General features: G+C 42.7%; 1 protein-coding gene across 1 annotated transcript; it reads left to right on the forward strand.

Annotated features, from left to right (window-relative positions):
* Positions 1-2,673: 2,673 nt before the first annotated feature.
* tnfaip8l3 (tumor necrosis factor, alpha-induced protein 8-like 3) lies at positions 2,674-27,489 on the forward strand. The gene is made up of 2 exons (XM_036543995.1): positions 2,674-2,923; positions 26,174-27,489. Exons 1-2 carry the CDS (start codon positions 2,878-2,880, stop codon positions 26,734-26,736), a joined length of 609 nt encoding a protein of 202 aa, XP_036399888.1. The 5' UTR covers positions 2,674-2,877; the 3' UTR covers positions 26,737-27,489.
* Positions 27,490-27,770: the final 281 nt, after the last annotated feature.

Here is a 27,770-nt window from a genome sequence, read left to right on the forward strand (position 1 = left end):
AAGATCAATGAAATGCTAATTGAACTGCACAACAAAAATCCAAGGATGTGTTTGGGCATAATAGCCATGGCCTTTCCTGGACCTGTACTGATCAAGACAATTATTGGCTTTAACAAACAGGGACTCCAGGTTATTAATCACAGGCAGCACATGAATTGTTTGTAAGGTTCAAATAATTACTAATGTGGTATTTTTTTGAATGGAGAAATTGCAGGGTTTTTAAATATACAGTAAAAAGCAGGCTGCCAACGAAAATATTTTTGCACGTTGAAAAAGGAAATTTTAGCATATTAGTTTCAAAATAAAACGCACACACAAATCAATAAAATCTTTGCTTACATTCGCACCCATGCTGGTGTTTATATTGCATTCCTTGCTTGAAAAATCATAAACATAGTTTTATTTAACAAGAGTTCTCTAAGATTTTTTTACAAAACCCAATCCAGGGACACAGAGGACAATAAGCAACAACAGAACATGTGTGGTACAAGAAGCCTTTCTTTCACAGATGCAATCACTCTGAACATTGTAACAGGATTGATACTGCCACCTTGGTGTACATAAACTGATAGCCATCTTCATACCTTCTCGCACATTGGAAGCCACTTTATAGCCAGCTGAAGTGAGATGAATTGACCATCTGGTCACCATTTGCACCAGTGACTCAACTCCGCCAATAACCCATCTCTGCCTTTCTGGTGTGGTACCTTACACATTGCATTGTGCAAAGCCACCCGTGAATAGCATGCAACTCAAACTTAAGTTTGTTGAGTTCGTTATGCTATATAACTATGTTACACGTATGTGCCATATTTCAAAGGAAACCATCCATATTTCTTGTAATATTTGTAGTTCAGTATGTAAGCTGAGAACAAAATACTAATTTTTAATTATTTTTTATGCTTTTTCCCCTTAATGCATGCCTATTTTTGGAATCTCACCATGGCAACCGCTGTACTCATGCAGGAGAGCTGGGCCATAATAAAAGCAATGCTCTGAAACTCTCACATGCTAACCACGGTTATTTTTTACAGTGCAAGTCTCCAGGCGAACTACAGCGAGCTAAGCACCGCTGGAGGATGTACACAGTCTGGTGGCCCACAGGATGTCTGAGAGCAGGGAGATGAGCAACACCTGCTGACATACCCTACCATGTCCCTGGCTGAACAAAGAAGATTTGTTCCCCCACTGTGGGCTGTCAGTCATCCTTAGCTGATGACACGGCCGCGATCAAACGGAGCTGTGGAGTTCTGCGTGAACTCAAAACAAACACCTTAACCACTGATCCACTCGGGAACACCCAACAAAATGTTCACTAATCACTAACACTTATACACTAATTATTCCAATTTGTATGCAGACTAACAGGTACTTGCTTCCCTTGGTTTGTTTTTTAAGGCTTATCAGAATGGGAGCATTATTATGGGCAATTCCACAAAAAGAAATTGCTTAGTCTGCCTTTTCAAAACCCTTTCCACTATGATGACTTTAGTATGAATCAGTAATACATTGTATTGATTGTGAAAAATGAAATTAGCAAGAAACAGAACATTGAGCTCAGTCCTCCCTAACTTACACGGCTATTTAGCTGCTCTATGTGACGTTTAAAAGGGCTGTTTGCATATTGAATATAAAGTAGACATCAGAGAAGACATTTCCTGTAGAATAGCAGATTCTTTTAAGCGTGTGCATGTATGCAGTATATTGAGACATTTGTCAAAATATTAAATGATGTATTTCAGAATAGAGGGGTGGAGTCATCTGAATTGGGTGAGAAAAATACTGATGTGGGCTACAAAAAACCAAGAAAATGATGATTGGCACATATTAAATAGGCATGTATATGATGACACATATAAAACAGTTATGACTAATGATAGTAATTACTCTGAACTTAGACAAGAAAAAAGCCGCAAAGGCCAAGGCCATCTGGAGCCAGTATCTGATGCTTCACTGGATACTTTCTTCCCCCAAAACTGATTCAGGATCAGACTACCAAACTGCCATCCTTACCCCAACTGTTATGAAAAATGATGGAACATGATCCAGGGCTTGTGCTTGGGGGCAGATCGCCGCTTCAGGTTCATTTATTGCAAATAAATTCACTTTGAGGGTCACATGATACTGCCATCTGGCCTGTCTGTCTCCTGTTTGATATCCGTGATCCTAAAAAAGGCAGTGGATCTCTCCAGTCAGCAGTCACCCACAGTTTATACTTCAGTGCAGCAGGGGGCGCTGTCTGCTCATTCACTGCCACAAGGAACACGCATTTGAAAGGTACTGTAAATCTCACACCACTGATTTTTTATTTTGTTGTATCTGATAAAAGAAGAGATCAGTGGTTATACTCTGTGTAATTGTTATGACTCATAAAGTGGTTTCTGCTGGCAGAGAGGGCCCCTGCTGTCAGAGAGGTGCAAGAGGTTCCCCTGTTTCACATATTCCAGGGGATTGGTTTATGACTCATAGAGAGAAAGAAAGACAGGAAGAAAGAAAGAAAGAAAGAAAGAAAGGAGAGGAGAGAAATGCAGGGGAAGAGAGATGGAGGAGGACGGGGGGAAGGGAGAGTGGGGGGGACTTGGAGCGGGGGGGGGGGTCAGAGTACACGGAGAGCATATGAGATAGAGAGAGAGGGAGAGGGAGGGGAGTCAGAACACAGAGAGAGAGCAAAAGGGAGGGAGACAGCGAGAGAGAGAGGGAGACAGAGGCAGAGCCAGAAAGAGAGAGCGAGTGGAACGGGAGCTTACTAAATAGCAGGCAGCCTCACTGCCAGTTCAATTCTACGCACAGCTGCTACGTCTCAGGCAAAAAAAAGAGAGAGTTTCAGCGTCCCAGCTGAAAAGCGCGTGTGCAGGAAGAGAGGTCCTTCAGGGGAAGATGGATTCGGATTCTGGGGAGCTGAGTGAAGGGGAACTCTCTCCAGGTAAGGAGGGGGGGGGGGTGCAGGGGGGTGGGTTCAAATCCAAACTTCAGATATCCAAGTCCTAACCGGCAGCCCTCTGCCATGCTGCTCCCATCTGCCTGTGAGGGTAACGTTAAGAAGAAGAGCTGGCAAGCTCAAGCACATGCGGGCGAGCTCTGTTACAACACATCAGGTTTCTAGGGATTTTTTCCCCTCTTTATTTAGCTGTACCCCACTGTTCTGGGCTCATACTGCACGTGTAAATGCATTCTAATTCATTTACGAAGTTATTTTCAGTCAAACATGCCCCTGTGAGATTTAACGTTGAAGCAGAAAGGGACTGAGTGCGGCAACAAAGATTTATTGCCTTGGTGAAAGGTGAGGACGATATTCCAAAGGTTTACAGGCTTTTTGATGCAGGTTTACCGGCAGAGTTTATGAGTTATTCTTAGTATTGTGTAAGTCTAGTGAGAATTCTTGAATGGCAGTAAAACTCTTGAGACGTGAGAAGTGTCGGCAACAAGCAAACCAATAAGTCAGAGGATTAAGGAAATAACTGGGGAAATGGACTAATCACATCTGTGCAGAGCACCTTTTGTTTCTGTAAGGCTTTAGTAACATGGGAAAAAAAGCCAAACAGATCAAAACTATTGCATATAGTATCTCATTAGAACAGACAGAAAATTTAGAGCTTCAATGCAATTGGCTCGGTATTCCTTATTGAATATTGGGTCTGTTATGTATAAGGCTGATTTCCTCAAAACAGAATGAAATGATATTGGGTCCCCCTTGGTTCTTGCTGACCTCTTGCATCGATACCACAACGTAACATGAATGTTTCATCGAGAAAAGAAAAGACAAACATCGGAGGTGACTCCAAAAGATTAGTCCTTCTGTGTTTAACCTCAAACGGGGGGATAAAGAGACAGTACATACAAAACAGACGATAAGGGATTCATATTTACAGGTGGTTGTGGTACACGCCTTAGGATGGACCACTGGTTTCTGCAATGAAATCAGCCCCCAGCATTCAGAACTTAAGTCCACGCTCTTAGACTGGCTCTTAGCTAGTCTGTGCTACCTTAACTGTAGAGGGTAATGACAGGGTATATGATTGAAACACTTCCACGTTTTGACTCGGTGACGCATCAAAGTAGAATTATAGCGCTGGCAGTGGTGTGATACCACTACACCCCATGGTTCTAACTCATGCTGTGGCATCTTAATCTCCTTTAAAGCTTTGGCTTAGTGCAAAAGCTGTGATCTTTCTGATGAATGCTGTTCTTTGTGGAAAAAAAGTCCCTCTTAGATGTGATGGGTCTGAAAATGTATTAGGTCTGGTTATTAGCCCCAAACCAAATGTTGTTACAGTATGTAGTGGAGAAGGGGGATTGACTGTTGGGTGCCTTAGTAAGTGATTTTTTTTCCTGAACAATTGACTTAAAGAGACACCAAGTGAGGTCATGCCAATCAAACTCCTCACAATTACTGTGAGGGTACTTGGCTGCCTCTGTTTTTGTATGCCATTTGAGTGAACTCACAGGAGGGTTGCATGTGTCTGCATCCCAAAATTGCTGCCTCTCTCCTATTTCATCATCCAAAGATCTACAGTATATCTCTGCTCACTGATCTGGGATCAGTTGGGAGGAAGGCAATGGTTTAGGATGCAGCCAGATACACCCACATCTCTGTGAAATATTGGGCATAGAATTACCAGTAGTGACATAATAGTAGAGAACCTGTATATTAAGGACAGGAAATGACCCAGCACCTACAGTATGATGTGCTTCTGCATTACATACTATAATAAATAACAGTATTTCTCGCAAGCAAGCATAGGAGGTAAAATCTCAATATCTTAAAATTATATATAGGTTGCCTTATCAAAGATCGTGTAAGCAAAAAATGTATTACATGGAAAATTTTTGCTAAATGGCTGTACAAAAAAGTCTAGTTAAAGAGTCTGGTACTAAGGAAATGATAGCTTGCTTCATTATTGCTTCGCCAGCATAGGCTTTTGGTCCTAAAGTTAGACTTGCAAATTTAAGCATGTGTCATTTTTGGTATATTTTATTGACTGTGTCTGAGAGTCATAATGATACGTATATCAAAAGTGGCTCATATATTTTGATACATGTGTCAAAAGTGGCTTTATTTTTAAAAGTGAAAAGACAAAGCGTTCTAGTGGTTACACAGAAAGCCATCCTGAAGAAAGCTAGCATTAAATCAAATAAGCATCTTCATACTGTAATTCTTTAAAAGAAGGCATTCAGAGGATACAGTATTTTTGAAAAGACAGGGGGCAGAATACTGCTCAGTATTCTGCTCAGTTATTCAGTCATGCAATATGATTTTTTTTATATATATATTATGTATATATAGCCTTTCTGTCCAGTACGGAACGAAAACCTGCAGAAGTTGCTGTTAGAATGGAAACGGCCAAAATAGAGTCTTTCCAATAATCTGCAGAGCATTTTTTTCCAGTGAAATTATGGCTACTTTGACTTTCCCCCTTTGAGAATAATCGCACTGGAGACCTCAGGGAGTCAGTCATGTGGTCAAATGGAACGGGCACATTCCAGGAGCCAAGCTAAAACAAACCAGAGTTTGCCCCGTAATGTGATGACAGCCTCCTAGCACCATGTGACTTGGTGTATGTGGGGGGGGGGTGTTGGGGTGGGGGGTTAGGGGCGCTTTATAAGGGCGCCAGGTTGCCGGAGCCCTCTTGCGAGTCTCTTATTTCCCAGCACGCACCTGGCACTGTGCTACCGAGACGCCCCAATCAAGTGCTTAAATAAATTACTAATCGCAACACATGAAATGAGCACCACATTGGCGACGCCTTTCCGCCAAATGCTTGAGGGACCGGAGTGTGGTACGGTATACTTGCAGCGTGCCTCTCCGTGCTCTTTAATCTGCTCCGCAGATGTAGCTTCGCCTTGCACCCGGGCGATTGAAAGCATATGCAGCCAGAAGCTGGAACTGGAAAAATCTGTCAACTTCTAAAAAAAAAAAAAAAAAAAAGGAGCATCCAACTGGAAAAAGACTGAGGCAGGAGAAAAGTGGCTGTTTCTCCACAGCTGAACTGAGTGCTGTATTTCAGATATAAAGCACAGCATGTTTTCTGCGAGCTTTACAAGTCACTCCGCTGTCTGCTGGTAGCGTTTGGCAATCTCTGACAGTGGCCGGAGCTTTCTTTTTTTTTTCTCTCTGCCATTTATTGAACCATTTGAGGAAAAATAAGGGGGAAAAAAAGCCCTTTTCCAGCTTAAAGAGACAGCCCGTGTAGTTCTGCAACATGGAAATGTCTCAAAGCCAGAGTCGCTGGGCTTCAGATGACAGGGAACACAGAGCACTCTTCATACTACAGGCCATTATTAACCCTGTGTTTTATTGAGCTTGTTTCCATACGGGCGTTGGGTAATGTGACCGCAGTCATTTCCTCCAGACCCGGGCTCATTTGGAAGTGGGAATGATGCAGAGCTAAGCATGCAGCAGCTTAACATCTCAGCAAGGAGCTGAGGAGAATATGGCAGGCGAATAGACTCGGCAAATACCAAAATGGAATACCTCTGAGGTAAAAAAACAAACATCCTTGTCTTTGTGTGTGTCACTCTGCCTTTGTTGTGACTGATTCGAGGCTGAGTTCTAAGTATGACTTGTCACTGCAAGGGCTAATGTCCCCAGAGCTATTCAGGGCCCCAAGAGGGAAGAGCTCGACTGTGCTGACCCTGACCAGCATTGACCCATACTGACTGAAGGGTAGACTAATATGCTCGCTCACACACACACACACACACACACACACACACACACACACACACACACACACACACGCACACACACACGCACACACGCACACACACACACACACACACACACACACACACACACACACACACACACACACTCCCACATGCTCCCACAAACACCACACACACTCATTCACACACACATTCACCCTACACATACACTTGTATGTACACCCACACACCCATGCAGGTACACAGACACACTCAATCAGGAGCCAGGTCTCCATTTTCATTTGGGCAGAGTTTCTCTCTTTTTTTAAACATGCACTGCCTGAGCCTGCAAATTGAAGTGGTACATATTTGTGAAATTAACTGCTTTTTTAATTCTGAAAGCAGCCCTTGACAGCATCACATAAATGAATGAGCAAACAAACAGCCAAAACAGAGGGAAGAATTATGGGGTGAGCTGGCAGGCCAGGCCTGAAAGCTTTTCTGGAAATGACGTTCCATGCTGAGGCTTGGCAGAGACTGGGCCTGGGCCTAAAATGGCTCTGAAGCCTGAAAGTCATTTATCCCTCACTCTTACATTATAGCTCCTCCCAGTCTCTGATCTCACCCAGGTCTGGGTGTGATACCGCCACTGACAGTGTCTCTAAAGACCAGGACAGGAGCAGGGCTTCTGAGATCACAGCTCCTGTGTTCCCTCATAAAGCTTGTGGACCTTGAGCCCTCCTTGCACCCCACTCAGTACAAATATGGCCTGAGGATCTCCCTCTGAAAATTGAACCCTCGGCCAGCCCCCCGAGAGCTAGGGTGAGACGGATGTGGGGGGAGTGACGACTGAAGATGCCTTCCTAGAAGAAGACTCAGGCTCCTAGAAAGCCCGAATGCTTTGACCCATGAGAACCTTCACAGGATGAGAGACGTCTGCTTTACATTACCACTAAATAAGGAAGACAATATGCAGACAGATATCACAGCACAATCCTGGAGGATATGCCATAGTTCACAAACTCAGGTCACAAGATTACAGTGCTAATCCAGATAAATTTAAGATATATGCTACTTTCTGTGGGGGAAAATAAATTGTTTTAGGGGAGGACAACAGATAAAAACTCCAGCGCTTCCTCTGTTATGAGGAGAATAGCTTCCAGGGGTTTGAGGTCTGATTGGCTATGAATAGAACTGAAGTTATAAATAAAAATTCTGGAGTGCTGAATGGAGATTATAGTTTGTTGTCACTCTTGGCAAAATAATTCGAGGAAATCACGGAAAATTGAGGAACAAAAGTACACTCTGTGCTTAACATGGTACGTCTCCATGCTTATTCATAAAAACCTGTAGACTTTGACCTTGGAGTTCAAGAGAAGTCTCATGAGAAGTGCAATAAAATGTTACCTTAGTTCCACATTCCACCAAGTGAAGGGAGTTCAGGGGAAGGTCAGATTGTTAGCAGATTGTAAACGGTGAGGAAAAGAACCTGTGATCAGCTGCACTTCACACTTGACTCTGGAACAAAGGTGCTAATTGTGCCTGATTAGGACAGTGCAGAAATCACAGTCACAACATATTCACATTACATCACGTTGCACATAGGAGACATTCTTATTCAGAGCACCTTGCATGTGTTACAGTTTTATTTATGTGTTTATACAGATGGATATTTACTGAGGCAACTTGGGCTAAGTGCCTTGCCCAGGGGTACAACAGCAGTGGTCCCTCTGGGAATTGGACCGTCAGACTTTGGGTTATGAGCCCTGTGCCTTACCGCTACACCAAAATTGACATTGAAATTTAAATAAAAAAAATCAAAATTAAAGCACATACAGAAATTAAAATCACAGTTCAGAAAAATCAAAAATCACAATCATAGCATAAAATTACAATCAAATTCACAATCGCATTACCGTTCACAAAATTACAATCACATTGCAGACAGAAACCTCACTCACAGCACAAACAGAAATTAACATCACAGTGCAGACAGATGTCACAGCACAGGCAAAAAATCAAAATCAAAGCACAGAAAAAAGTCCCAGTCTTGGCACAAAAAAACATCTCCAAATACGAAGATCACATAACTGAACTGAGCCACAGTCAGAAACCCCAGTCGGCAGTGAGCACAGAGATCTTGATTGTGGCTGATTATTACAGTATTGTGTATGTGGAGGTCTACTCCACTCAGGAAGAGCCAGGCCCTCCTGCAGACTGCGCTTGCCGGCTGCCTGGCGTCTCTCTTGCCATGGCTCTGGGTAAACAGCCACATCTCAGCTGGAAAAAGTGAAGCCTACCATGCAGCCCTGCCAAGTCTGAAGCAGGGAAAACTCACAGTTTATAATACTTAGCCTTTATGGAGGGAGACCACAAAGGCTTTCCATTAAAGTTTATGTTTGCCAACAGACAGGCAGGATTAAATAATAATTACTGCAATTATTTTTTTGCATTAAAAATACATGTCGATTGCTTTGCTTTTTAATGGCCTTATTAGTGGAAACATACAGCCGAGGGAGCTTTAGTGCCAAAATAAACATAATAACCGCACTAGAAAAGCTCATCGTAAAAGCTGGAAGTTTCAATTATGGACACAGGCTTCTTGATCGCTTCTGATTACCAAACAACATCACAGCATCACATCTATGCTTGAGTTGGGTGGGGGGTTAGGAAAGGAGGGGGGAGTGTGTGACTGCACACACCATTTTCATTTTGATGTAAAGTAGAGGCAGAATGTTTATAAATTGGAGAGGCAGGAAAATGAGATCCTGTATTTTTCCACCGGAGGCCCCAGAGTGGGAGGGACACCAGGGGGCTGTTGGACTCCATAGGAGCCCCCCCCCACCACCAACACCACCATCCACCCTCCCACAAACCCCCCCCCCACAAACAACCCTGCAATGTAGCAGGAACAGCCGCTCGCTGAAGGAGGCAGCATGATTACAATGCATTGTCAGAGGAGGGACAGTGTCTTTCCACCTCACAGACTGAACACCAGAACAAACAGTCAATAGCCTATACTTACTGTCAGAAGCAGATAGCAAACACAGTCAGAAACCTATGGCGATCACAGTCAGAGGCCTATTGCAAACACAGTAAGATACCAGTACAACACCAATCACGGTCACTCCCACCCTGTTGATATATTTTTCGATGGCACCTGAACTGTGGGCGGTCATTGCTTGCTTTACACCAAACGGACTAGGTGGCCTTTATTTTTTTTCCTGTTTGTTTGTCTTTGTGTTTGATATCTCCTGGGGGGGTGCACTGCTGAGATGCGGCCCCGAGATAGCTGGCTGAGCTCAGATGGTTCCCTTACTGACTCTCCTGTGGAGATGTGTTCCTACATGTTTCTTCAGCTGATGAGTTTTAAAGCCATGCTGATTGTGCTGCAATCAGAACAGCAGGGCAGCCACTACAGTCACACACACACACACACACACACACACACACACACAAAACACTTCACAGAGAGTGGCACCTTCAAGTTCACCTAAACAGTAACAATACAATTATCTGGAGAGAGGGACAGACAATACTGCCATATTGCTTTCATTATGATATCATTCTATATGGACCAGCAACATAGGTGATTACTTCTCTAAGAGTGGAAGCCATCTCACAATTTTTATTAGGTGGTGGCCCATATCTCTCTGACCTTGGGCAAAAAGTGATTTTCTCTAGGCCCTTCCTGACTCATTATAGCCCCCTCAGTGCCTGAAGTGTCCATCCTCCATTTCTCAGAGAGGAAGGCTGCTCATCTCTGTCCGACCGTGGCAGCCATGGCTCTCAGTGACAGAGTGACACGAGATGACGGTCCAGCCTCCGGAGCAGGTGGCCAAAGAATGCAGAGCCGAAGACGCTGCGAAAGACAGACTTGGGTCCGCAGGGTGTGCACGGGGCGTGTCCTGTCGCACGCAGAGGACAGATGCTCACTGTGCCAGGGCTCGCATCCCGGAGGCGGCCAGGCTGGACTGGGATCAGCTGTCAGATGGTCAACAGCGGGGCCCCGGGATGGTCGCGGGGGGTCAGCGGTGTGGGTGAGGGGCAGAGGTGCAGGCGGGGGCGAATGTCCGGCTCAGACATGGAAGTTTGACAGAAAAGGAAACGGAAGGCTCTCAGAATTCAATGTCACCTTCTAAGTTATAACTGCTCCCCTTACTCTTCTTATCATGGGCTGCTCTTGGTTGTATTTATCCATATCAAACCAAACTGTCTGTAGAGTGAGTCCCACTTAGCTACAGCAACCTTTTACTCTAGGTTGGGTAGAGGTGAATCATGTGGGAGGTGAGATTTTGAAATCATCTTTGCAAAACTCAGCAGTCATCTATTGATTTTTTAGTGGTACTGCCACTGTTAAAAGCAAAAATAAAAGCAAACCTCACAAAAGTAAGGTTTCAAAACTGACAAATACTGTCAGTCGTTGTCATGTTTCAAAACATAGAAATACTGTACAATACACTAGTGTGTTCTTTTCTTAAATTCAGTGAGATGTTTGTCTATGTGAGTGATCTTTTAACACACGCATGCTGACTTAGCGAGGCTAAGATTAAATCACACTATAAAATGGAGTCTCAAAACATGATGTCTTTCAACAGTGTACCCATGTGAAATGGTGTACACTGTAATGGAAAAGAACAAGTACATGTGAAAACAGGCAAGTCTAAGGCAAAGTAATAGCATCCTAAATGGCAGTGTGTGGTTATGCACAATTACCAAAAATGTGCTCTGTAAACCTATCTGAAGGCAGAAGAGCTGTACAGTATCAGGTTTCAAACTACAGAGAAAGTACATGTGGACTTTGATGTGCTGGAGTTAATGTGATAAAATGTTTTTGGGAAATGACACCGTTTTGCAAACCGCCACTAACCACAAACTCAGCCAATCAGAACATTCCAGCATACACTTATATTTAGACCTATCACGCTGACGTCACCGTGGGCGCTATTGTGATTCACATTGAATCCTTCAGACATTAAATAATGTGGGAGATGACAAACAGTCTTGCGGCACAGATGGTGCAAACCCTCAGGAAGGGTTCTGCGGAGTGCGGAAGGCTTTGGGTTCCCTTTCTATCAATGCCAAGCTTTCACCTTGGGCAGTGTGAGCCCGAGCAGCCCTGATAGATTCAGGGCAAAGCATTCCCTTGTACGTACTTAGAGAAACGGTCTGACATTGATTCTCCCAAGTGGCCATTTCTTTTCCTTCAAGCATAAAACTCAAATGGGTGTTCCTCTTGCCTGGGAACCCATGTTTCGAACTTCTCCCGGTGATTAAGGCTGATGGAATGACCCTCACCGTTCCATTGTTAATGATATCTTATTGAGCGAACACTTATTTGTGTTACAATCGCATGTTGACTCTAGTGACACGTCATCAACTAAATAATTCTTCCTGAACATGCTAGGGATCATAAATAAATGATCAAATTCTTTTGCTGCAAAGATATGAACTTCAGATGTGTTTGTGATGATCTTTTATTCATATATGCGGTTCACTACAATGCACTAGCGCTTCAGAATGCTACGGAAAGCTAGCAGGAGAACATGTTCCGTGACTTGATAAAGCATTCCAATGGTGTCCGAAACTGACCGCGACCAGAGAAAATCAATGAGCCTTACACTGTCTGGCAACTTCACCCCAGTTAATGTTTTACAACATAACCTGATATAGTGCCCATAAAATGGGTTAATTTTTAGCAGCAGTGGCATGTTAGTGCAGGTTGTCTGCAAGCACAAAGTAAGAAACATAGAACAAAGCTAAGAGCACATCTCTGAACAAGTCTAGGATGATGGTGAGTGGTTAGAGCACTGGACTCTGGAACTGAGAGTCATGAGTGCGAACGTGGATGGGCCTGTGTCTTCAGCCAAGTACTTTACCACAACTGCAGCAATAAAAGTCCAGCCATTAGACGGGATTGCTGAGCGTGTATGGTGCAAAATTCCAGTTCTGAGTGTGGCGGCAACTCTTAGGCACATAGAATGGCAAATTAGCAAACACGTCCTCATTCTCCATCTGCATTTTCTGCAATTTAATTAAAATGTGCTTTTTGTAACTCTCAAAAGGACATGGAACAGCGAATAATTTGATTCTCTAATAACGCTATGTTTATAGTGTTTGACCTCCCTCCTCCCCTCTGTCTCTCTCTCTCTCTCACACACACACACACACACACACACACACACACACACACACACACACACAGCACAGCACAGGCTGAGAAAAGGAGCAGAGGGTCTGAGTCAGTGGGTGATTTCAGCCTCAGAGGCCCGGACCGCTCCAGCGTGGGGTCTTTGCCAAGTGAGAAAAGAGTGATGGCAGTTGAGAAGTGACACGGAGTGACAATGCCTTCCTTTATACGGGAGCCGAGGCACATGCTGCCGCAGCTGTCCGGGGTGTGAAAGCGACCCAGCAGAAGTGAGCCACGCTGGTGAATCTAAAGGGCTCGGCAGGGCCGTTTTTAGCAGACCTCAGGGGGTCCACTGATGCCGTGTTAAATGATGCTCGCCGTTAAATTAGGCACTGCAATAACGTCAGCTCTCCAAAAAATCCCAAACTCGCTACTACGCTATTAATGTGTTGTTCATTGGGAAATGCGACTGATCCTCAGTCCTGATTGTCTGATGGTGCCACAGACAACTGGTCAGCTGGTCCAGTGATCCAGTTTTTTCGTTATTACCAATCCTGCTCTCTCATTGATGACTTAAAAATCTGCACAATGCTGCTAGAAAGTTTATTTTAAGTTTAAACACAGATGTGGTCCAAAAAATTTCCAGCTCACTTTTCTTCACTAACTAAAGTCAGTTAGCCCTAATATATGCTTATGTGAGAGAAATGTTCAGAAATTGTATTCTAACTGTGAAAACACCAAAGTGCTAAAATAGCTAAATAACTTAAAATACTTGAAAATTACAAATACTTAAAAATCTTACTCCCTATACTAAGTTATTTCATTGTTAATTAATATGAATTAATACTTCATAATTAATTTCATACCTGAGTTTTTTACACAATTCCACTTTAACAAATTAATTTTGTTAATGGTCACGAGATTATAAGATACTAAGTTATACAGTGATTACTGACACGACACAACAAAGTGTATATTGCCATTAAGCTACACTTGCTGAAATGGACAGCACACAGAAGTGAAGCTGGCTTTCATTTTTCAGTCTTCACAATGAACAGCTGAGAGCTACAGACCTCTCCATTTCTCGACATGGGTGGGGGGTGGATAGAACGATGAGCCATATGTTTTTCCTTGTCTGTCTGTGCACCCAAAGGCACAACAATTAGTTTTTATTAACTGTTACACTTCCCGTAAGTATCTAAGACTCTCACTTTGCTCATAAAACTCCAGCAGAAAGCATAGGTGTCTCCCAGGGTGGCGGCGGCTAATGCTGTTATATCTCTCGCTCTTAACTGCAACACATGACTGCCGTGAGAGCTGCTCTTGTGAGCACGGCAATGGAGAACAAGCGGAATGTGAGCCTTTGCTACAGGAGAATGAGGTGGGACAAAGGATGCGAAGTGAAAATCGACAAAATCTGCATTTGTCTACAGACTGAATATGCGAGATATTTCACATTCCACAGCTGTTTATAGTGAAGGAGAGAAGAGGCTTTGAGGCTAACCTTGGAGTCTGCCATAGTAGTGCTCACCTTTCTGACCTCTCTCTCATTTTATTTTAACATGTTAGGTATCCTCATGATAGATGGATTCAGCCTTGCCATGTTTAAAGTGTGCTTAAAGGAGGACATTCAGGCCCTGATCTCTTACATCTAAAGTCTAAACCAATCAGATCTAAGAAGTCCTCAATGCCACAGAGGCAAGTAACCATAGTGATAGGGACAGGAACATGAATATAACTGAACTGAAGCCATCATGCTCAGACTATGAGCAAAAAAATAAAAAGTGAACGAAAATAGGAAAAGGGAAGTAAGAGAAGATGTATTGTCATCAAAAATGACAGCAGTTGCATAAAAGATGTTGCAATACTTCAGAAAAATAGCAAAGCAAAAGCAAAAAGAGCAATCGCTTGCATGTTGTCCTCATGCAGGTGGCATTTCGGCTTCTCCAGTATTTGCAGCAATAATATTTTGAGGAATGAAATTTGACAGGCTACAATCAGGGCGTGAAAATGTAAATATGTGCCCGCGTTTATTTATACAGATAGATTTCAGAGGGCTGTTACATAAGCAGAATGCTCCTCTACAGCAAGCTTATTAGATGACAGAGAGGGATTTGGAAACCTTCAATAAGTCACATTTCACAAGCCGCAGTGGTTTCATTGTGTGTGCTGCCTAGCCATGTGACTTCTGAGGAAACAAACCAATATCAACATCCTGAAATGAATCCTCTCTCCTCGCTCAACATGACCGGCGAATGAGGGAATCGGCTCACTCGGTGTCTTCAAAAACACTCCATTGTGACAAACAATGGCAGACGTCTGAGCATTGATCCATGAATTCATTCAGTGCTTATTAGCATTCCAGTAGCTGGGCGGAGCCAGCCCTCCGATGACCTGATATTCCGGGGACGTTTGAGCTTTTTCTGTCAGAGCACCTGGTGAATAAGGTTGAGACAAGGGCATGGCAACACTAGACACATGGTGGGAAGATGAGAAGGGGACTACAGCCCAGGCAGCTGTTGTTCTCCAATAGACACCAGTGTTACACATATGCAAAATGTGCTCTTTTGTACACAATAAATTGCATTGCTACTTAGATAGATATATCATATGCATGTACAAACTTGTGTGTCAATAACCTATGAATTGTCTTAGTACAGCCATGTGCCACTTAACATCCATGATATGATCTGTGAAATAGGATGTTATGTGATTTCGACGTTGTGCGAACACCATACTATATACTTAGCAAACCTATATGGAGTAGGCTACTGTAGCCAAGATACTGTAAACATACAGTACCGTACTGTATTTCAACTAATGTATCTAGTAAAGTACACTGTAATATATGGGTTAAGTTGGTTAATACTGTACAATACTAAACATAATACACATTCATACACTGTACCATTATACGCCTGGCATTGCAATTGCTTTATTTCCATGAGACATGAGATACATGTGTTGCGTGTGGGAAGCGTTCACTACCCTTCACTACGTCCGGTTACGTCCGCTATGTCCCGTTCTGCGCTCAGGATTTTTAAACTTTATTATAACCGTATGGGACTATGGACGTACATGCGAACGGACGTTGTCCAAATGGACATTAAGCGGTGCATGACTGTAATTGTAAACATGGTAGTATCAGGGGATTATATTACTGTTTGTGATACTTGTACTTCTGAAATGTGTAGTTTTCCTTTGTGCTGCACTCTGTCCTTGTATTGATAAATTCTCTCGAAATCATGCTGAGGCCATCTGCTAATGAACAAATAATAATAACCATAATGTAGGAGTTCCTCTATGTAATTATAGATGCATTATGATGCATTTTGCATAAGCATTGGTGCACGGCTGAATAAAAATAGACCGGCCATCTGGATTCAGAGACATGGATGTCTACCCACACCCCCCCCCCCCCCTTAAATTTAAGTGAAGCCACATTGAATTTATTTGTCAAACATACATACTCATAAGACGACACATGGCTCCACCCACACGCACGCTATTCTGTCACTTGTGCTGCGACCGCCACTCTGACAGACATGTCTCGGGATGCCAATAATCCACCACTGAGGAACATAGGGCCATTTTGCATGGTGGATAAGCTTGTGCGGTCAGGCAGCTATTCCCTGAGAAAGCAGAACTGATAGTCTAGTTTTGATTTGACCAAGCACCTCTCCCTGTTGTTGAGAGCCCTTCTTTTAGGCAGGGTGAAACTTGGCGGCTAATCAAAACAAAAAAAAGAAATGCCCCCGAGGCACTTGCCAGGAGGGACATTCTGTGTGTGTGTGTGTGTGTGTGTGTGTGTGTGTGTGTGTGTGTGTGTGTGTGTCTGTGCCTGTGTATATGTGCATGTGTGTTAGCTAATGTTGTGATAATGGATAAATCCTTTGGTGGTTTTGGGAACGATCCAACATAGGTATTTGGTCTTGTGTGTGAAACCACCTACATACCTGGGCCTGGCTCTGTTCTGCATACTCCACATGCTGTCTACTGTATATCTTCAATCAGTACATAGAAAAAGTACATCAGCAAAAATACTGCAAGCTGTACTACTGTCAGTGCTCTTATAGTTAGATAAGTAGAACTCACTTTTACTTTAAAACATGCATCACCTAAATTTTGATCAATACTGTTAAGTTATTATTAATCATTATTATTTGCATTGTTAGCAAATTACTATTTTTACTCAACATTTTCACAATACATTTAACAATACATAAAATAATATTTTTATTAATTTATTTATTAATATATTAATCTTTTATTCTGGGTTATTTACATGAACAACATAACAAAGGTTTTATTTGAAGCCAAGCAGAAAATGACCACTGTCAATCAAGATTCTCTCTTGGCAGATATTTTGGGAAGTGCTGAGACGCCTTCCCTCACAAATCTGAAGTGCCTCGCAAATCTAAAGGGACAAACATCATCCATAAAAAATCATCCTCGCGGCGTCGGGCAAAAGCCAGTGTCTTCAGGATATCATGGTCCTGCATCTTGTCAGTTCCATCACAAACGTCAGGTAGATTTCCTGACAGCGGTCGGACGCCTGAATAAGAGAGTAAGGAGTGTAAATTTGTCATGGATCGCCAGTATCTCATATTTATGCCCTCTCAGCTAACAGCAGATGATGGAGCTGACAGCGAGTGTCATTTATTCCGGTCCACGTGTCAGATGGTGGTCCTCCTGCCCTGAGGTGGCAGCCTGTCTGCTTTAACAAACAACAGTGTTTAACTGTGTGAGGACATGACTCCTCTTGGAGAAATTGCTTTCTTATGAGCCTAGACCAACTGAAAATGCAGTGACCACACCCAGTGCTGTGTTCTGGGTCTGTACCAGCTGCCCTGTGGTGACTCCCAGGACTCAGATGTGAGCCCGGAAAAGCTGACCATGCCCAATGACCACACCCAGGACTCTTTTCTGAGCTTGGTCCAAATGACCTTGCCCTGTTTTACTGAGGGCATAGTAAGCAGACAGCAGATGAGTGTCATCTCACCAGTCTGGCCCAGATGAACATGGACTATAATCGCACTCATAACTGTGTTCCGATGCTGGTCAGCTGACTATACCATGGTACCACACCCAGTAACACTGTTCTGAGGCTAGAACAGCTGACCTTGTTGAAAGACCACGGCCAGGGCCGTGCGTGGTCCAGATGACCTTGCCCCGTTCTGCTGAGGTTAGGACGGAGAGTACTGTAAGTACACAGCAGCCGAGTGCCACGTTAATACAGAACTAGGGCCAAATTATCACCAATCCTGGAAACTGTGGTTTTCAGCCTCAGTGCTTAATGCTCATTTTCAACAGAATCCCCTTGAGGACTTTGATTTTTTTTTTTTTTTCGGTGTGACAGCTCTGTTTGTCATAGGCGGGGGAGAGAGAGGATCACTCTCGTACATTTTCCACCGGCTGAGGATCGCATTGACATCACACTGACATGAGTGAGCATCATCCCAGCTGTCTAAATGAGGCCTTTCCCACTAATAATCCCACCGCAGAAGAAGAAGTGCAGCCTGCGACAAAATAGCTCATTAATGAAAGGGACTCAGAAATGAATTAAAATCATGGTGCTTGGCCATTGTGCAGTGGCCTGTAGTCATATGGAGGGTGTCTGTTTTATAAAGATTCAACCAAAATGTCATAATCTCTTGGAATTTAACAAGATGAATATTAAAAGTTTGTTAATTACTTGCATTTCACTGACTACACGTTGTGGGTTTCAATACCCGTAATTAACAAATACATTCAATGTACCAGATCCTGTAATTTGTCCATTACCATTATATTATAAGATATTTTCATATAGTGTCATACATTCTGTGTAACTGTAACTGCTCTTTTGGACCAGAGTTGCCTTGCAAAAGAGATGCTAGATTCAGTGGGACAAAGTGGTTAAATAAAGGGTATGAAAGAGAACGAAGAAGAGATGAGAGAGATGGTGAATAAAAAGCTTCTGTCCCCTCCTTTGGGGTTACTCTAGCTAGCTCACTGCTAATGGCTGAAAGAGGCTGACAGTTACAGCTTGTGTGTGTCTTCCATCTCAGGCATGACAAGGTCACTGCCACCCTAGAGGAGAAGGTGACTGAATGCACACACTGCTGGTATGTTTTTGCCTGCAAGCATTGCCCAATATCCCTCTGGGCAACAATATTCACACAATATAGAGAAAACATGGCTGTCCACTTTCAGCAGCTAGCCAAGATCAAGGCTTGGAGTATTTTTGGGTGTGTGTCTGTGCGGGGGTGAATGTCATCGACTTCATCAGAGCTGCTATATGCTCGTATTAGTGCTCGGCTGAGCTGCCATGGTGTGTGAGGAATCATTAAAAAGCATAGGCAGCCATTCATCAGGAGAACTGGGCAGTGAAGAATCACACGCCACCGTGGAGGAAGATGACTGCAATTCTGCCTCTCCCAAAAATAACCTCAAGACCAATTTACTGGCCAATCTCTCTTCTGTGGTTAGACTATAATTCAAAGGCCGATGAGAAAAAAAAAAATGAGGCAGGCCTGGTTCGCATGCAGCATGGATACAGCTCTGCACATCTGCAGTGGAAATCGTAAAAGACCAGAGAGCCAGGAAGTAAAGTACAAGTTATATGGGTATTATGAAGAGTCATAATACCCACATTATTGAAGGTCTACAAGATTGTAGCAGTTATAAAGTATCAGGAAAGTTATTGCATACCTGCAAAAGCAGAAAAATTTTTTTGGAAATTTGTTAGTGAGCTGTTCTGAGTTTGGTACAGGTCTGTCTACAGCAATATTGAAACATGCAAATGAATGACTCACTCTGCTCTACTGTTTGAACAGCCATAGAGTCGAGAGTAATCAATACGCACTCCTCTCCTGTCCATTTGTCCAGCTTCTACATTCATAGCCTGTTAGAAATCCTCCTGTTCTGTGATGGGTTGGTGGTGGTCAGTCAGCACAATGTCCTTCAACCCAGCTGCCTCCGTGCACATCTCAAGGTTATAGAGCACCATCATTGACCTTTAGCCAGCGTACAGCTGTGATAATCAAGCATCTCTGTAATCGCCTCTAACTAAATCACAAGCTGTCACCACTCTTGAATATTCTTTTAACAGTTTTTTTTCCCTCTCCCCTCTCTCCTTCGCTCTCTCTCTCTCTCTCTCTCTTCCTCTCTCTTTCTCTCTCTCTCTCCCTCCCTCAATGTGTTGGTGTGAAACACTGGACTTCAGACGAACTTTAGTCCTGGAAATTCAAAGAATCAGTTGGTAGGCCTGGAGGGATGATTGCTTCAAACTGGCACATTCAGCTACCAGCGTGTGGGGGCAGTTAGTCCGATCACAAGCTGCGATATCACAAATGAATGACTCAGATGCTTCATTTCATTTATTTTTACTGGTAACAAACAAATGGAAATAGAAGAACACAATCGATAACAACGTACAACAAAAGGCTGGTGTGATCATTCTGTATTGTGACCATTGTGATCAAAATATCTGATCATTCTGTATTTATTTAGATGCATTTATCCAGAGTGGTTTGCAAATCTTACATTGCTCATTTTATCCATTTAGACAGTTGGTCGCTTGCTGAAGCATTACAGCATTACAGGTACAGGCAAGTACTTTGCAAAGGGGCAGCAGCACTACCACAGCTGGGTATTAAGAAATTACAGCATTCTGATTGCAAACTCAATTCCTCAATAATTGTGCCACACCGTCACCTAATAACAGAGGTGGCACTGAATCACTTGCAAAGCATCAATAATGGCAAGATGGTAGACCAACTTCTATGCGTTTCACATTCATGTAAATACATTTCTCTTCAGAAATCTTTCATTTAAGGCTCAGAAAGTTGCCTGTGTTAATCATTTTAGACACATTCACAGGTGATTTAATATTATGAGTTTAGTGTAGATCACCAGGAGAAATAATATGTCAGAGTCTTATCTTGGGCTGTCTGAACAAACACTTGTATCCTCACTTACCCACCACACTGACCTGCAGAGACATCTTGTCTGAAAGTAAGCCACGTACGGTACAACATTGCTGTGACAATCAACAAAGAGTACTGTAGCATGAATTACAACACCTTTGGCTTTGTGAACACGCAAGGTCACAAAAGATATATTTTTTTTCTAGAATTATATTGTATAATACCATAATCCATTTAAATAGGGATTTACCTAAACTAAGCTGCTACAGAGTGAAAGGACTTTGATGCAATTAACTACATCAAATGCTTTTTGCTGGGTGTGGGGCACTGATTGCTGTCGGTAATGAATCAGATCGTACAGTCAGTGCATGCTTGTTTGATGAGTGCCTGCCCTTTATAAAATATGTTAGCACCGCATGGATTAAGATTCCACTCTGATGGCGACTCATGTGCTTGCAATCTTGAGGTCAATGTGAAGGAGTGATTCAGGGCAATAGTTGCAACAGATGGAGGGGTCTTTGGTTTCAGTTGGATCAAAGTAAGAGCAGTGTTCATATGCTGTGGCACTGGAGAGAATATCATCAAGCATTTGTATGAGGAGTGAATATAAGGGGCCAGAAAAGTTTTGAGAAACACTGCATGGTATCCATTAATAGGGCTTTGGTGTCTGCTATTGTCTTTTGTCACCATTCTCTTTGTCTCATTTTCTTTGTGAAAAGTGGTGTGTGCTTGTTTATTTTATATCATTGCAATTCTATTTCTTCTTTAAGTGTTCTTTCTCACTCCTGTATATAATTGTGAAAGACCCATGTCAAGTATCTTGTTTTATTTTTCCAGTTGTTTTTTGAAATGGCCTTTCTTTTTTATCCGAGGAGTAAGCAATATGACCTCTTTAGTTGTTATGACCAGCTTTAGTCATTTCCCAGGACAGAGCTGGGGCGATGCCTAGGGGTGGTCATTATGATCTAAAAAGAATGTCCGTTTGCTTTGAAAAGAGAGCTAAATTCTTTGTCCTTAAGTAATGAGCCGTTGAAATGCCACTTAGAACAGGGATGAGTTGCAGTTTTAGATGATAAATTAAGACCCACAAGGGCATTATCAGAGCCAGTTATTGAGTGGATGCTATCTGAGATCTAAGGGGACAACATAGTTTTCTGAAAGAAGTCTATGCTGGAAAGTGATTTATGGTAACAGTAGAAGAATGGTTATTCTCAGTCTGAGGTATGTACCATACACCTTCAAAGCCTAAAGCAAGTACATTTTGTATTAGTCTTTGTAATGGATCGTGATTTATTTTGAGAGTGTATTAGAATATTAAGGGTGCAATATAGGTTTGGGTAAAGGGTAACTGTAGTCAGCTCCTGTGATTACTGATGTCTGAAAATTTGCAGAGTTTGGAGAAGAAATGAAAACAGTCTTTATCAGGACCACAGTTAAATTCTAGCAGTTGTAACATGACCTCTATCAGTTGTGCAATTGATTATAATAGTCTTCTCAGGATTATATATTTTATTTTCCCTCAGTTTTGATGTTTAATATCGATAATTATTTTCAGTATCTCCTTTCAATGCTTATCAATGTTATCTTCAACACAATGTTACACAACTGGGCCGCAAGGAATAACAATCTAAAAATGGACAACAAAGGAGAGGGCACCCCCATGCCAAATTGTAATGTAGATCCCTTGAAGATCTCTGAACTTTAATTCTGATTAGCTATAATCAACATAAATGATTCATGGCATTCAACTCTCAGTCTGTCATATCATTACAGGACTCACTTTACCTATAAGAACAATATCATCACTGCTTGGGCTATTTAACTTGTCTTGGAGAAGTCACAATTCATCTGAGTATTTTCAGTAATTTATGTTTCCATATATCTTTTTGTTAGTATAATTTGCTCATTTTTCCTCCTCTTGCTTCTATGAGCCTTGTTAGCAGTAACTTCACATTCTTGTCATGGTGAAAATGGTTGTAAGATCCAGAAATATAAAAGGGTTGTATATTACTCTCGTATTCCTCAGACTCCTGTAGAGGCCCCCTGTGTGTTGGCTTGGTAAAATGCCTGCAGGGAATATCCAATCAACTATTTCACTCCATGTCTATTCCAGTGTCAATGCTGTAAATCACCTTTTATCAGTTGTTTCACATTCTTTTATGTGTCTGTAGGAGTTTTGCAAATCTAACATTGCCGATGCTTACTATTAAGAAATCAAATCTCAGCTTGAATGGCTATAATGTTGTGGCCTTCTGAGTCAATGATATTGTAATGGTATTAATAGGTTCTATTTTAGAATAGGGTGCTTTTACTAATAAGGATCACACCATTTCTCTTTTTGGCATTACAGGGTGGCTGGATAAATTTAGTCAATCCAACCTGGCTGAGTTCCTGTTGTACTGCCTTTAGGGATGTGTGTTTCTTGTATTAAGCAAATGTCTGCCTCCTGTTCAAGTGACAAAGAATCTTTGTTCTCTTGGCCTGATAGTGGTTTCCCCTCATGTTCCATGATACCGCTTTTATATCTGAGACAACATGGATGAGGAATATATTTTTTTTAATTTGTCTTTTTAAATGACTTACAGTTTGGAAAAGGAAATTATTAATGTTACATGAAAAGCTGCTAGTAGTATTGACAGTGGAGGGTAAAAATAAACAGAAAGAAGAGCAAATGAAGCATTAAAATGTGGTACATCTAAAGTGGATAGGATATCATTGCTTACTCCTCTATCTCGCCTGGGCGTGACATTTCTTATTTCAGAACATATGTCTGTGTTGAACTTTGCAACCATTTTCCACTGTTTCAGAAAGCTGATAGACACTCAAGTGCAGATGAGCAGGGGACTTTTTTTGGTTGTGCATGTCATGGATGCTCTGTTCTGAATGTCACAAGAGGTTGCAGCAGTATTCCATTCTAAGTAAAACAGTCTTTTCCGCTGCGTGGACAATGACTGGCAGCTCCGTGGTCCGTGGATAAGAAAACTGTAAACTCTTGACCTGAAGATATTGCTGTCCCGAGCGTAGCGCCACTCAGGCCTCAGCGTGGTGTCTTTGGAAGCCACTGATTGCAAGTGCTGAACAATTAAAGTGCTTCATCACTTTAATGATCATCCTCCTGTAGAGTATCAGATTAACTAGCAATAATAAATGCAGAATTGACTGATTAAATGAAGTATTGCTAAAGACGCTGTGAACTAAAGGACCTCATCAACTCTTTGTTTTTGCCACCACATTGTAAAATACACACAGATTAAACAGAACTTTTTAAAATCACATGGGCCAAGGTGGCATTTGAGAGAATGGACAGAATGGAGTTTTTGATTGGGCACGTTACATCACGGGGCTTTGACGCATCACTGTCTGATTAGAGAGGCGATGTTAAGAAGGTGTCTTGTGATTGGACGAATAGGCCTGGCTGCAGCATGACATTAGAGGAAGACAAGGTGCTGTTGGAAGGAGTGATGTGTTGCCATGCGGACGCGCTCGCGCGCAGCAGCAAGCTGGAGACGAGGGTTTGCTGAGGCCTGGAGAGGCAGCTGGTCGAAAGCTAACCGCAGCACGGCGTTCCATTCCTCACGATTGAGGGTCGAGAAGAGAAAGTCTTCTTTGTTCAGTACTAAAAAAAATCTAGGTCCAAAATCATCTTTTTTTCTGGCAGATATTGAGAGCGGTTACCTGGTTCTTATCTGAGCTCCTATCAGTGAGGGCACGGCCACAGCTCCCTGCGTGCAGCTGGCTGGCAGCGGCCGCTGGCACTGACATCACTGAGCGTGCTCTTCCTGCTCCCAGAGCACTGGGAAAGGTCAGGTCACAGCGCGGGGAGACAGCCGAGCGCCGAGGGGGCGAGCGGGGGCACGATCGCCTCGCTTGCAACATACAAATTCGACAGAGAAAAAGCAGCTTGTACCATTTTGCGGTGAAGTGTCACATTTGAGCAGTGCACATGACATTTTCAAAGTGCCGTTTCCAAGTACTTGTTGCACAGAGGCACTGACCTCCAGCGTGGACTCGGGGATTGGAGGTTTATCAACAGCTGGGGGGTGTTGAATGCAAATGAATGGTCTGTCTAAATCTCTACATCTTCTCGTGCCTCTCAGCAGACTGCCATACTCTAAGTTGTGCTCAAGGTGCTGAAGGCCAATGCATGTGTCTGAGCTGAAGCCCCAGTATTCCAGGAAAAGCAGCTGTATTCAGTTTACCACACGGACTCTTTAGTATCAGCACACTTCCCTCTTTTACTCTCTGCTGAGACTGTTTGAAAGGCTTGCTTGCTTAAATATGCCTGATTTAGCAGGAGGTCAAATGTCTAAATTGTATGTAACATTTATGCGTTCAGAAGAAATTGCCAGACTAACAGTGTTGTCGTGTCAATGCGCTCATATGGCAAAACAGTGGGATTCATTAGGGATCCTTTCGATTTTGTACTGTTTGAACACATAAAGATTTGGTTGAAATGAGTGGTATGGCATTGGAATTATTATGAGTCATTTTGTGGGAGAGAAGAGACCAAATTTCTGCTGGAGTTGAAAGATTTCACGCTTTGCGCCTTTAATCATAATTGGTGCTATTTGGTGTGTAATTTACAGCTGGGTGGTATCTAAATAAAAGCCCATTATTGCTCTCACCCACTCCTCCTACAGTGCAGATGAAGACGCCGCCAAATGCCTGGGTTTCACTTCTCAGAAAATGTGTTCCTCACATTCTCCTAATCTGCTAATTCCATTAGCCTTGCAATGTGTGCGATGTGCACTATGCCCATCTACAAAGGACAGCTCTCTGACATTCCGTCAACCAGACATTATAACACAAGCACTGCTCTGCACTGCCAAATGTATTGAATCATGGGATGTTACTATATTTACATAAAGCAAATCAAACGATTAAATGACGTTTAGATAATGAATTTAAATAAACCTGTAGAAATGAGTCTTTAGGAGTCTCTGAATGAGGCCTTGGAAGTGTCAAGAGCCTAAAACTAAAACCTGCTCAAATTACCCCCTCCACTCCTTCAAGTCTAGCATCTTGTTGCACAAAATATGTATTCATGAAATCAGTACACGAAAAATGTATTCAGTAAATTGGCTATTATTTGAATCTGAAGCGAGACAGCAACAGCAGGCTGGACTGAAATAATAATGTATTATATTCCTCCCATTCCCTGCCTGTGCTCTCATCAAAGGACTTTTAAAATATTTTCATCCTCTTCTGCATGTAGTAAATGATCTTATTTTATTTCAGCTATTGAATACTTTTCCTCGTTACTCTACTAAGGATTGAGGTGTTGTCTCACTGCCTCATACTCATTAATATTTCCTCTGTTCTAATGTTTTGGAGCTGTTTTATTCTCTTTTGCTGACAGAGAAAGAATGAAAGGGAATCTGTGTGTGTGTGCACGTGTGTGTGTGTGTGTGTATGTGTGTGTGTGTGTGTGTGTGTGTGTTCACGTTCATGAGGCGCTTACTGTTTCTTCTGCTCTTTCTAAACTCAGGCCAGGAGAGCTTCAACTCCAAGAGCCTGGCCCTGCAGGCCCAGAAGAAGATCCTGAGCAAGATGGCCACCATGGTGGTGGCCAACCTGCTTACAGACGACACCAGCAGCGAGATCCTGGACGAGCTGTACAAGGCGAGCCGCGAGTACACCAAGAGCAAGAAAGAGGCGCACAAGATCGTCAAGGACGTCATCAAGATCGCGCTCAAGATTGGCATCCTCTACCGCAACCACCAGTTCAGCGCCGAGGAGCTGGAGACGGTGGACCGCTTCAAGAAGAAGATGAACCAGGCAGCCATGACAGCGGTCAGCTTCCATGAGGTGGACTACACCTTCGACCGGAACATTCTCTCCGAGCTACTGCTGGAGTGCAAGGACCTTCTGCATGAAGTCGTGGAGCACCACCTGACCGCCCGCTCCCACGGTCGCATCGACCATGTCTTCAACCACTTCGCTGACGTGGAGTTCCTCACCGTGCTCTACAGCCCCTCCGAGGAGTACAGACTCTACCTGAGCAAGATCTGTGAGGGGATCAACAAACTTCTGGATGAGGGCGTGCTTTAACCCACAGGCCACCACTCCTTTCAATTTCATTCACTTCTCACCATTCGGCTTCGTTTTCTGTTAAGTTCCCATGCATTCGATGACCTGTGTATTTTTTAAAGGGATGAACGTGTTTCCATGTGACCATTACGTATGTTGTTCCTTGCTACCCTGTGGGCAATTTTAACATTATGTCACAGTTATCCCATGTGTGTTACTGAGAAAAGCCTTACTGTATGCGTTCCCGAACAACATTTTATACACAGTTTGGCTTTCTACCGATCACTCTGTGCCAAGACCATATGATGAAGGTTAAAAACCACACACAGCCACCATGCTATGTACAGTATGTCTGCTCACATTTCAAATGCCTGGTGAAATGATTTGAGGTGTAGCTTTGTCAACTAATGAGACACACGTGACTTGTGTTGGGTATAACCTTTACCGTACAGAACGCAATCCAAAAAAAAAATTGAAAAGAGAATAATGAACTGTAAATACACATTTTTTTCTCCTGTACTTTGTCACAAGTGGGTGTTATGAAGTATCTGATATACGCCATCCATCAACAATCACAACTTTCTTGCCAAATTGTACATGAATCACTTTGCAGCACTGTAAAAAAGCTTTCATGGTGTCTTTAGTCTCGTGGGTGTACCAAATGAGTCAGTCGAAGCCATCCAGAGCCCCCAGATTGTGCGAATGTATGGATGTGACTGTTTCAGTATCCTCCTTTACACCAGGGTGTAACAATATTGTCTTTTATTAAAGATTCCTCACAGACTTGATTTTTGAGTGCTGTTCATTTTTTTCCAGGTTCTCATTTTTAATGTATCAGCATCAAATATCACGATACAATATACCCCATGTACCCAAGTCATACATTTCCACCAAATACGTTAGGAAGTCATGTAATCATCAATAATAGTGTGTCATGTTTTCAAGGGCACATACGTAAACATAACATTCACCTATCTATTACTGCACTCATCTGCTTCACCACCATGTCCAGCAGTGACACAGGTTAGAAGCTGAATACCTCCCTCTTATAGGGC

The sequence above is a fragment of the Megalops cyprinoides genome, chromosome 13 (assembly GCF_013368585.1).
Source record: "Megalops cyprinoides isolate fMegCyp1 chromosome 13, fMegCyp1.pri, whole genome shotgun sequence".
Lineage (NCBI taxonomy): Eukaryota > Metazoa > Chordata > Actinopteri > Elopiformes > Megalopidae > Megalops > Megalops cyprinoides.